The sequence below is a fragment of the Bos taurus genome, chromosome 27 (genome assembly GCF_002263795.3).
Source record: "Bos taurus isolate L1 Dominette 01449 registration number 42190680 breed Hereford chromosome 27, ARS-UCD2.0, whole genome shotgun sequence".
NCBI lineage: Eukaryota > Metazoa > Chordata > Mammalia > Artiodactyla > Bovidae > Bos > Bos taurus.
The window spans coordinates 24,771,030-24,783,749 of NC_037354.1; the positions used below are offsets into that span (position 1 = coordinate 24,771,030).

Sequence of the window (12,720 nt, forward strand, 5' to 3'; positions counted from 1 at the left end):
GTGTTGGCCCATTATCTTATGGTTTTGAATTGGGGGAAATTGTTTTTTCCTTTCAGGCCTATAAATTTAATTTTTTCCACTACCTGATGCTATATTCTAGGCATGCAGAATAAAGTAAGTTTCTGAAGATGGGACTTCAGTTTCATGATGAGATGTCTGAGTTAGTCACTTCCAGAAGTTACCAGTTAGTATTCTTCAGCACCTGTCACAGAAACCTAATGGATATGCTAGTAGAATAATCAAAATTGGATTTTTTTTTTTTTTTTTTTTACCAAGAGTTAACCTCTTGTTAACACATTTTACCACCTAGGAAACATGTTCCTAAGCCTAATGGTTCTTAACCTTGAAAATCAGGTCAAGCAAGTGAATCAGGAAATAATAGTTTAGACTGCAGGGGGAGATGAAAGACCTCTAGCGGGCAGGTACATAGGAGGAGGAACAGGTCTGTGCATCTCTGTTTCTATTCTTCCTCGGGGTTTCCAGCTGCTTCCACCAAGAAAGCCCCCTGAATCCTGTGATAAGACCTTTTCTTCTGCCTCAAGATCTGAAATCAGATTTTTTGGCACCGTGCAAAAGGTTTATACGAAAATAGTTAAGCCAGCTTTAAGCAGATTAATCTGAATGATCAAGGCACAGCTTTAACAGAAGAGCTGCTTCCCCTGGTAACCAGGACCCAGAGCAGCTTCACAGAGGATCCCCTGCAAGATGTCACTGCTATGAGAAAGGGGCTTTCTCAGTTTAAAAAAAAAAAAAAAAAGCCAGCTTGGGAAACTGATTTTCATGCATTGGTGCTCTGTTGTGTGCCATTCTTTGCAACCCCATGGACTGTAGTCCACCACACTCCACTGTTCACGGAATTTTCCAGGCCACAATGCTAGAGTAGATTGTCATTTCTTTCTCCAAGGGATCTTCCTGACCCGGGAATTAAACCTGGGTCTCACGAATTGGCAGGCAGATTCTTCACTGCCGTGCCACCTAGGTAGCCCGGGAAACCTGTTTAGAGCAAGTTAAATGGCTCTCTTTACAGCCAAACTAAGAGCTTCAACATGCTAACATGAAAGATGATTCCCAAAAGGGGCTAGGTGTGCACCCTCCTTGGGGTATTACTCAGGAACTGGTGCCGTTTAGCAACTTTGAGAAATGTGTTAGATTCTTACTTGAACAGGTTTCAGTACAAGGACAAGTTAGGCAGAAGGCCTGCCGAACTGTGGGGTGGGACCACGCTGACACAGATGGGAAGATACCCGGGAATTTCTCGTAGGAAACACACCGAGGAGAGCCACGTAACGTGGATCTCTAAGAAAACCCCCAGGGGAAGACTTGCCTGGCACCTCCAGGTTCTCAGCCAAGATGATCATCTTCTGAACATAGGCCTCTTTTGACACTGAGAAGGGCTCTGGCTTCCTCCTATTCCACAGCACGAGAGCCGTTCTGTTCAGAGTCAGTAGGTAGGGCTCATGGGCCGCAATCATGCCATCACTCCAAGTCTCGTTCAAAGTGTAGGTTCTATTTTTTAGGAGACTCAGACTTTGCAACCCTAAGGAAGAGTCAAGTCCTTACAAGCTGATACAGAACAAGTAACCTGTGACAGCAAGGAGGCAAGGGCAACACTGGATTGAAAATTTCAATGACCTTGCACCGAAAGTATGCACAGATTCATCTGTGAAGTTTTGTAAGTTTTAGTTCTATAGTTAAAGATAATCCAAGGAAGTGTTTAAAGTTCCAGAAAAGTGAGGGGTGCTGCATGGGAACATCAGATGTGACTTGACCACCACAGTCCTACAACCCCAGTCATCAGCACAGTGCTGTCAGGCCATTCTTGAGACTTCTGGGTGCGTAGACTGTCACATTCAGCTATGAAGGTGTAATATGTACCTGCTGTCAAGTTATAACCAAAGTATCTGTACTTTGTTTATAATGGAAGTTTCATTCCGTTACTTCTACTTACCGAAGTAGAAACAAATAGCTTTTTGCAGTGTTAAAAATTAAGTATGCTATTTCTAAAGTTTTCTATCTCTTCAATCATAAATTTAGACTCATAGATGTGAATAGAGCTTGAGGTCAGTGACTCATGCCCAAGCTTTAACTATGAAAATCAGAGTTTGAGACTATATCTAACTAGTTCTAAAAATGGTGTCATTACTACTAAAAAGAAGACTCTCATTCAGCCCCTCAAGCCTCTTCCAACCTCACTGGTTATGCAGCGCTTACCTGACCCTTTGGTGGTCCAGAGGATGCTGGAAGAGCCGAGATCTAAGGTTACATGGGTGTCTGCCGTCCAGGTGCCTCTCCAGACTGTCTGTATGCTTTTGCCATCAAGGGTCATACTTTTCAAGGGTTCCCCACTTTCCACCCAGTAGAGCAGCCTCCTTGGCCAGTCAAGAAGGAGATGCAGTATAACGCTGCCCGTTTTGTACAGGATATGGGTGTCTGGGCCAGCAAGTCTTGTCCTCTGAATAGCACTTCTGTCGCAGGGCAGCCAGTACAAGTTCCCAGTTGGAATGTCCACATTCGCTGAGCAGACTGTAAGGAGGACAAGTCGCTCCCATTAGGAAGGACATTCAAATGTGTTCTCATACCGTCTTAAACTCTGGGCCAGGGATGAAGGCAGATAGTTTCAGGATGCAAAGATCATTCCCTAGAAACCTACACACCTTGTTCCCACAATGGTCCCATCATGCCTACTCTGGTTTCTTGTCTGTCAGTACAAGCTCCCCTGATCCTTGACAACCCCTAGGCAAGGCAGACACGCACTGCATTTTGTAAGTTGGATAGCTTAGGAAGACTGGCAACTTCCTAAGAACACACTGGCCCCATGGGGTTCTGTTTCTCTTGACCTCACTGGGCTCTGCCCTCTGCAGAAAATATGTGCTTTCCTCTGGAGTCAGATGTAACCACAAAAATCCCGCATGCCAACATCACAGAATGCCCTCAGAGTGATTCTACACCAGTTCTTAAAAACATGCACTCTTTCCTAAAGTGGAACTTTGAAGCCCTCCCATTTTTGATTCAGAACTTCATCTGTTTTTTCTACCCTCAAGTTTCAGTCTGAGGACAAGATTAACACACCCAAGAGAAAACAACACAGATGTCAGTGCAGTTCAGTTCAATTCAGTCACTCAGACGTGTCCGACTGTGTGTGACCCCATGGCCAGCAGCACGCCAGGCATCCCTGTCCATCGCCAACTCCCAGAGTTTACTCAAACTCATGTCCATTGAATTGGAATCCATGTTCCCGAGACACCCTTCAGATTGGTGGCTGATGTTTTGATCCTTAAAGAACTAGAATTGCGTCAGGCAATATTTTTTTTTTTTCTTTGTTTAGGACACCCAGTTTGTGTTGCAGAATTGCTTGGTGTGTGTGTTGCGGGGGGAACACTACAGGTGTCACAAGTACTGAGGTATAGTAAAGGACTTCCCAGGTGGCACAGTGGTAAGGAATCCACCTGCCAATGCAGGAGACACAAGAGACGTGTACACGCTGATGTGAAAATAAGGTGAAAGGTGCAGACCCAAGAGTTGTCAGGAGGCCCTGAGATCCTGCACAGTGGCCTGGAGAGCAGAGGTCAAGCTGATCACTACCCAGAAAAGGCCTGCCTGGCTGTGTCACACTTCCCAGTTAACTGTGTAGGAAAAACACTTGTGTGTCTCCTTTCTGTGTGTATGTGCTCAGTCACTCAGTCATGTCTGACTCTTTGTGACCCCACAGACTGTAGCCTGCCAGGCTCCTCTGTCCGTGGGATTTCCAAGGCAAGAATACAGGAGTGGGTTGCCATCCACAGGATCTTCCCAGGGGATCTTTACAACCCAGGGATCACACTTACATCTCTTGGGTCTCCTGCACTGGCAGGTGGATTCTTCAACACTGTGCCACCTGGGAAGCCCTTTACTATACCTCAATACTTGTGACACCAGACATGTGCTTCTTCCCCCCACACCAAGCAATTCTGCAACATAAACTGTGTCCTAAACAAAGAAAAAAAAAAAAAAGTCTGATGCCATTCCAGTTCCATAAGGATTAAGACATCAGCCACTGATCTGAAGGGTGTCTCGGGAACATGGATTCCAATACAGCACTTCATATAGTAAAGCAGTTCCTTGGCACTTAGAATACCCACAGTACAGGCATTCAGAAATAAGATTACTCACCCTGGAACTCACCTCTCAGTTTACTTTTATAAAGCAGATATTTTCATTTAGGCTGAGTACAGGGAGCTAAGGGTGGGGTATGCCATGTAGGAGTGTGGGAGGGGAGAGAAAGCATATATTATCAAATTAAGAAAATATCTTGCTAGTTCTCTCTGAAATCTGCATTGCAAATTGCTTCTAAATTAGTGTAAGAAAAATCTGCAATGCAAAGTTGAAGTATTTAAGGTCTGTTTCCATCCTATCCAGATGTAAGGCCAGAAAAGTAAAATTTTAAAACCCTTATTACTGACCTCAGTATTTCCCAAATCATGGTAGCCTTTTAAGAGTCTGCACACCATAAGAACAAGGGTAAATCACAGACACTTAATATTTAAATTAGTTAAGAACCACTCTTTGGTATTAAGCTTGATTCAGGTCAGAGACAGATAGGGTTTTGGAGATGTTTGGGAGCCTACTTAAATCTAGAGCCAGAAAGTAAAGGAAAAATTTCAAAATAACCAACCCAAGCTACCTGTATGTTCTGTCCAAATTTCTTGCTTGTCTCCCAGGTAGCCAGTTGAGTGAAACAGATGTCCCTGGGTATCTGTCCAGTAGATGAGATTTCTTTTCCAGTCAATATCCAGCAAGTAGATGTTCCTTGGATGCTCTTGAACTAGGCTTCTCTCTATAGCAGTTCCCATAAAACCAACTTTCAACAAGTAGAGACGTTTGCCGGAGGAAAACACTAGTTTTAACTCTACCGAAGAAAAAGAAAGATGTACTGTTTGAGCATTTGTCAGAAAAGCCCCATGCTCCCCTCTGAAACAACATTGCTCTTTCAAGTTGAAGCTTCCCTAGAATTCTAGGATCTTATAAAGTTTGCTTCTGAAGCATGTACACACAACATGAATGCCTTGGCTTCCTTAGAGAAGGAAGTCATTTGGGCAAATGAAAGTGCTGCTCAGTTTCACCAAGGCCTTTAAATGTCTGCGAAAAGATTAACATAGAATCCTGAGGATTAGGGCCTCAGCTACTGTTGGATTCAGTAACGTCATCAAATCCTTGTCTGTAGCACACACATTTCAACACAAAGAAATTTAAGCTCTGCTGCCTATCTAAAGAAAAGTTACCTGGGTGCTTAACTGTGTATAAGGTTCACAAACATTTTAAGCTAAGACTTGTGTTTGGCACAACAGCTTATTACACTATAATCATGCTCCATGGCTACCCATTGTGAATTGCCTTCTACAAAGGTAGTTAGAGCATCAACATATTTATATCATTTATTCTTCTTAAAACCTCACTGTTCTATAGGAAAAATTCAAGGAATTGGGCAGTGATGTTCAACCGATTATGTAGCCTTCACAGTTTCAAAGATGGAACAGTGACATGAGGAATTATGTTAAAAATGTTAATGTAGACACTCTGCTTACAAGCAAGAGTCAGAAAATACTATAGTCATGAGACTGTAGAGGGTTTCTTTCTTATACCAACTTAATCATTAGTCTCAGAGAAGGCAATGGCACCCCACTCCAGTACTCTTGCTTGGAAAATCCCATGGATGGAGGAGCCTGGTAGGCTGCAGTCCATGGGGTCGCTAAGAGTCGGACTCGACTGAGCGACTTCACTTTCACTTTTCACTTTCATGCATTGGAGAAGGAAATGGCAACCCACTCCAGTGTTCTTGCCTGGAGAATCCCAGGGACGGGAGCCTGGTGGGCTGCTGTCTATGGGGTCGCACAGAGTCGGACACGACTGAAGTGACAGCATAGCAATCATTAGTCTTTCATGTAAAACTGAGTAGTATAAGCTATTTTTTCTTGTTTTAAAAATTACTGAACCCAAATATCCATTGATAGATGAATGGATAAACAAAATGTAGTATCTACATACAATGGAATATTATTCCACCTTAAAAAGGCAATTCTGGCACATGTTATAACATGGGTGAACTTTGAAGACATATGTTAAGTTTAAAAAGCCAGTCACAAAATGACAAATACTGTACCATTTTACTGAGATGTAGTACCTAGAGTAGTCAGATTCAGAGACAGGAAGTAGAATGGTGATTGCCAGGGGTTGGGGGGAGAGGGGAATGAGGAATTATTGTTTAACAGGAATAGAATTTCAGTTTGGGGAGATGAAAAAGTTCTGGAGACCAAGGCGGGAGGTGATGGTTGCACAAAAATGTGAATATACTTAATGCCACTGAATACTACACTTAAAAATAAAGTGGTACCTTTTGTTATGTATATTTTAACACAATAAAAAACCTAATCAAACTCTTATGCTTTTAGGACAAAAGTGATTAATTCAAAAACAGAAGTGACACTATTTCCAGACCTACCAGAATGTGGCTTCTTGAGCCAAACCCACTTCACCCACCATCCTTACCACTACATGTTCCGGAAGGTAAAAGAAACATCCCCTCTGGACAAACACACTTATAACCCTTGGGATGGACAGGGGACAGGAGACACAGGTGGCTGCAAGAACCTGGAACATACGCTGGGTATTTACCTGTTTTAAAGTAAAAACAGGTTGGACACAATTTCAGATGGATTTATCCAAACCAGTTCAAAACTTCAGACTCAAAGGAGTTAAGGCATTTTTGCTTTAAAAGGAACCCCAATATATTTGTCACCCTCTAAGTTAAGCATGCTGACCTTAAACTCCTGGGGTCCCGTCTTTCAGATGGTGACAATGACCTCTCTACAATAAGCTCAGGCTAAGAAAGCTTCAACCAACGGTATCTTCCCCTTCCAAGTTAAGGCAAAATAACTGTCTAGCTTGCTGATAGGAAGTAAATAGTGGTTCCCAGTTCTCCACTTTAATTAGTTTCTTGGCCCATGAAGAAGTATAATCTGAGTTGAAGCTGACAAATTCAGATTAACAAGCTTTTAACTCCTAGTCAACAAACATGTGACTTCCTCCTAAAAGCAGGATGCCAAGCTTGGTTCCATTTTCTGTTATCAATTGATGTGTCAGTGAGAAAGCTACTCTAGCCCTTTTGTGAACAGCACATCCCCCGTTTTGTGTATTAAAACTCAGATGTTTTGTGTATTAAAACTCTGGTTGCTATGTTAGATAAAAGCCAGGTATGTGCCTGGAACAAGTTTTCCAGCAGATATTTTCGTTCTGTTCATCTTACTCAAAAGTCCTGGGTACATCTGGAACGATACCCAGAACATTTCCCCGGCCCCAAAATAGCAAGTTCCAACAACAGATGGAGGTAGTAATTTACGGGGGGCGGGGGGGGGTTCCATTTAGTGTGAGTTCTGATTCATAAGTGTTTTGAAAGCAAGTGATGAGACTTACTTTTAGGCTGTTGGGATTGGTGGAGTACCAAGAAGGCGGATATGGAAGCGTTTAGCAGCACCTCTCTCTCCTTTGTGGTGTGGGGTGAAGTACGAAACAGCTGTAGTTTATTTGCCCAGAAGAAAGAGTTCTCAAATACCGCCAGTCCCACTGGATCGTCATCTTCCAGGAAGACCTTGGGAAAGGTGTGCCTCCCGGAGCCATCCACGTTCACTGTCTCTATGGACTGAAGGGTGACAGGGTCTCTTGAGAGTGTGGCAGCAAGAGGGGTGACCATCTTAGAGTACCTCAGTTTCTTGGACACCAATTAAACACGTTTTGATATCAATTTGATAGAGATGAAGTTATCTTGGGATCTGCAGAGGTTAATGCCAAAGGCAGAGGATTGGGCTGCTTCTTGTATCAATTAGGGTCACAATTCTTATACAAGTAGCTACTATAACTTAGTGTCTGCATCAGACATTGTACCAAATCCTTCTACTACATTCCCCAACCACCTTCTGAGGCAGGCTTTCTCTCTCTTTCCAGAGAGGGCAAGAAGAGCTCAAAGAGGCACCCTAAGTAACCAGAAATCACAGCTGGAAGAAATAGGCTTAAAAATATGACTCCCAAGCCTGTGCTTTCAGCCCCCATGTCCAACTGGTCTTTTAGTTTGATGGTTTCAAAAATAAGATAACATGACCTGTAATACGAAAACCTAGAAATGTGGGAGAAGACACTGAGGTACTTAAGTAACTGCATGTTTGTTTGTTTTTTCCGTTTTAAAATGTTTTATATTCCAGGTACCACACAGAACATGACCTAGACAACCAGGAAATTCCAGAGCTGAGTTTGACTATAGAGAGTTTAAGAAAGTCACAGAGTCTCCCAACCTGTGTTGATACAGTCCAGTTTCATCTGAAGATGCTGGGCTTTTCTCGGTTTTCATGGCCAGAAGGTACTTCACCGAGTTGATGCAACACAGAACTCTGTACTCAAAAGAACCCTTTACTCCTACTAAACAGGTTTACCTTTTCCTCCTGACCCATCCATGGTACCTCTTTGTATGCACTGATCCAGTAGAGTCTGCTAGCCACATGGTCCAGCGTCAGCCCTGTGGGTTCCTCCATGTTGACCACCGCCAACACCTTCCTATCAGAGCCATCCATCCCTGCTGTTTCGATAGTCCTCAGGCCTTTCCCACCTCGATTTACCCAATACAAGTACCTGAAATCAGCAAAGACACAAGGGTTAGAAAATCCACTCCAGGCCATGTATACGATTCTGACAAGCCAGGCTGCCCTGATTGCTGGCATAGACCTCTTATCATTCCACTGGTCAGAATCCTGGAGATTTCTGCTCTCAGACTCACTAGACTTTGAAAAGTTTGGCTCCATGGTATTCAATTTAGACTTCAAAATTAAGAATTTTTTGGAGCAAATGAGACGTAGGTCGAAAAGGTTGACCTGCTCTCCTATCAACTTAAATACCTAAGACAACCAATGATTTGGGATATATTCCGAAGAAAGCGCAACTTACTTCTTTGCAGGAAACACTATGAGTTGCTCCGGCACAAGATCCTTTTCCAAGATTCTGATGTAGCCTCTGCCATCACTTAAGCCAGCACAGATGACCCTGGCAAAGCTGCTAGCCCAATACAACTGCCCCGTGAACCAGTCCAAAGAGATACTGTTGATAGTTTTAAGTTCTGGGGATTACAAGAGACAGTGTTATGTTTCTGTGTTCTCCTATACCCATCTCACCTTGAAAAAAGAGACTCAGACAAAATTTTTCTACACCTTCTGATCTCAAGTCACATAATGAGGCCAACAGGACACAGGGAATGAATGAGAGCTATTGCTGTGTGAGGTATTCCCAGTATACAGTGGGCAGGAAGGAAAGACAAAGGCCTTAGGAGAAGTATAACCAAGACATCCAGGAGAATGTGACCTCAGTTTGGGACAATATTCATTATCAAAGTTTTTGATACTTTTTTTCTGGGAAGGCTGTGATGAATGCTACCTCTTAACTGTCAGCAGAGGATTTTTGTACATCCAGGACTACGCTAAGCTCTTCTTCTCCTTAATCCCCACACTTACCCAATGAGACAAGTGCTGTTATCTTCATCTTTTACATGGTGGTTCAAAGGAATTAACAACTTGCTCAGGGTCATATACCAAGTGATGGAGCTGAGACTAACCTTGGCCTGAGCCCACATCTCTATACTTTCCAAACTGCTTAACAATCTCATCTCAGGTTATGCTCTACAAAGCTCCTATAGAACCAAGCTACATAGACTAAAATCAAGATTTTATGTACTCTCATGATGCATGACAAGTGAGTCACAGATGATGTCCAGATAAACATATATTTCTCACACCATGTTTAAGTAGCTTAAAGAAGCTAGAGCTTTAATATCAAGAAATATACCTGGATAGAGAGAAGCAGGGTTTGGCTTCCCAAGAACAAACACATTTAAGACTTCATCCACCCAGAAGTACATGCTTCTCTCTAGATCATATGCAACAGAAATAGGCCTTGATTTTACAGGTATCAGTGTCTCATAGATGCCTGTTCCTCGATCCAGGATACCAAGTTCTCTATCTGCTGCAATAAGAATTTTAACAGCATCATCTGCAATAGAAGTAGAAGGTGACTCATGACTATGAAACTTCCTTTCACACCATCTCCTTAACTAAAGACATTGACTAGTGGCCCATGCCAAAACCTACTTATCTCTGAAGTCTGGACTAAGGTGGATCTAAAGGAGACCTGGTTGACCACCTGAAGCCTCAATTCCTCCTCTGAACTCTAGCACATTGAAATGAATCTTTGGAACTTTTCTGCCTGATTTCAGATTCAGCCCCTCACCCCTAGACAGAGGTCCTCTCCAGGCCTTATAGACAACAGCCAAATATAATTAAGTGTCCCATCGTGGAAGTGGCACAGGACAAACTAAGATCATCAATTGGTCTCTGGAGCACCTAGCTGTAGATCCTACAGAAAAACTAAATCATTTTAAAGACAAGCATGTGTGCTAAGTCACTTCAGTGATGTCTAACTCTTTGTGACCCAGGGGAATGTAGCCCACCAGGCTCCTCTGTCCATGGGATTCTCCAGGCAAGAATACTGGAGTGGGTTGCCATGCCCTCCTCCAGGGGTTTTTTCCAACCCAGAGATAGAACCATGTCCCATGTCTCTTGTGTTTCCTTCTCTTTACCACTAGTGCCACCTGGAAAGCCCAATCATTTTAAAGACACATAATAGCAACTGATACTCAAAACTGATCAACTAACATTATAATAGCAGTTTCTTTATGGAAAGAGAGGAGTCATCTCTAATACCAGACCCTGAAGTGAATCGTCTATATCACTCTTACCTAAATGCTGCTAAGGATAGAGCAGGGCCTCCACTTTGTTTACAGGACTGAAACTCACCTGTAACTCGACAGTCAGTGCCATTGTGGAGCTGGTAACCTTGAATACACCCACAGGAGTAAGAGCCGCGTGTGTTATGACATAGCTGGCCGCAGGGGCTGTATGCCATCGAGCACTCATCCACATCTGATGACAGAGAGTTGGAAATTAGTGAAGACTGAGGAATGATCTCAAGTATTTTTGTTCTTTGGGGCCACTTTTCAGATGCTCATGGAGCATGCATTAAGTGGAGATGACGGTGTGGGTCCTAGGACAGACAATCCCCATGTCCATAGGATTCCCATGTATGTGAGTGCATTGCAGCAGAACCATCAATACATGGACCCTAGATGTGCATCCCTGTTATTCTAGCAGCATTCCTGGGGATGTGACCCATCTCAAGCCAGCCAGAGCCCAATTTAGAATGAGCTGCAAGGATGTGCAGAAATCAGAACCCATGTGCATTGCTAGTGGGAATGTCAAATGGTGCAGCCTCTATGGAAAAGTTTGATGGTTTCTCAAAAGTTAAACATAGAATTTATCATGTGACATAGCAGTTCCCCTATTGTTATATACCCAAGAGTATTGAAAGCAGGCACTCAACGAATGTTTGCACACCAGTGTTTACAGCAGCATTGTCCACAATAGCCAAAGGGTGGAAATGACCCAAGTGTGCATCAACATATGCATGGATAAACAAAATGTGACATACGGTCATCTCTTGGGATCCACAGGGGATTGGTTCCAGGACCCCCAGAGAATACCAAAATCTGTGGATGCTTACATCTCTTATATAAAATAGTTTGGCATTGGCATATAACCTATGCACATGCTCTTGTATACTTTAAGTCATCTCTAGAGTACTCATAATCCCTAATACAATGTAAATACAGCAAATTCAAGTTTTGCTTTTTGGAACTTTCTAGAATCCCACACCCCACACCACCCCCATCCCAGTATCTTCAATCTGCAGTTGGTTGAATCTGCAGATGTGGAGCCTGCATAGACAAAGAACAAACTGTATGCATACAATGGAATATTATTTGGCCTTAAAAGAGGAGGGAAATTCTGATATCTCTTCAACATGAATGCACCTTAAAGACAAGCTAAGTGAAGTTAGCCAGAAACAAAATGACAAACACTGTATGATTCCACTTATACATAGTACTGAAAGAAAGTGAAAGTGAAGTTGCTCAGTTGTATCCGAGTCTTTGCAACCCCATGGACTGTAGCCCACCAGGCTCCTCTGTCATGGGATTTTCTAGGCAAGAGTACTGGAGTGAGTTGCCATTTCCTTCTCCAGGGGATCTTCCCGACCCAGGGATCGAACCCAGGTCTCCCACATTGCAGGCAGACGCTTTATCATCTGAGCCACCAGGGGAGCCCAATACATAGTACTAGAACAGATAAATTCATAGGTAGAAAATCAATAAAGTTTACCAGGGAAGGGGGACAGTTATTGCTTAATGGGTACAGAGTTTTTGTCTGGGATCATGAAAAAGTTCTGGACATAGTGTGATGGTTGCACAACACTGTGAATGTACATCAAAATGCCCATTAAAAATGATGAAAATGGTAAATGTTAAGTTAGTCCAATGAGAACTTGTAAAGATGAGCCAAAAGAATTCTGACCTCCGCAGCTCTGACCATCAGGCTGTAACTGCCATCCGGCTGTGCATGAACACCGGACACCCCAGGGTGAGTCCCCGCACTGCCCCTCGCAGCCCCCGTTGGCCAGAGAGCAGTTTTTCCCTGGTAGAGACAGACAGGACAGTGGTCAGTACAGATGAACATGGTCAGGATCAAATGCTTTATAAACCATGCTGTGTCACAGCCTTCCATACTTGTGTGAGGAGTAGATGACTGGCTAAAGATAACC

At 43.2% G+C, this 12,720-nt stretch overlaps 1 protein-coding gene across 1 annotated transcript; it reads right to left on the reverse strand.

Annotated features, from left to right (window-relative positions):
- Positions 1-1,184: 1,184 nt before the first annotated feature.
- Positions 1,185-10,283, reverse strand: LOC132344082 (low-density lipoprotein receptor-related protein 6-like). Its single transcript, XM_059882395.1, has 7 exons — positions 9,856-10,283; positions 8,965-9,133; positions 7,447-8,652; positions 6,523-6,648; positions 4,661-4,885; positions 2,212-2,523; positions 1,185-1,537 (listed from the first exon to the last, which is right to left on the reverse strand). Exons 3-7 carry the CDS (start codon positions 7,721-7,723, stop codon positions 1,185-1,187), a joined length of 1,293 nt encoding a protein of 430 aa, XP_059738378.1. The 5' UTR covers positions 7,724-8,652; positions 8,965-9,133; positions 9,856-10,283.
- Positions 10,284-12,720: the final 2,437 nt, after the last annotated feature.

Bases quoted from the DNA above. Each gene is read 5' to 3' on its own strand.
- LOC132344082 (XM_059882395.1), bottom strand. From the start codon at position 7,723: ATGGTCACCCCTCTTGCTGCCACACTCTCAAGAGACCCTGTCACCCTT. The intron at 4,886-6,522 runs GTAAGGATGGTG...TTTCTTCGGTAG, and splicing joins ACCTTCCGGAACATGTAGTG to AGTTAAAACTAGTGTTTTCC. The intron at 2,524-4,660 runs GTAGCTTGGGTT...TCCTCCTTACAG, and splicing joins AATTTGGACAGAACATACAG to TCTGCTCAGCGAATGTGGAC.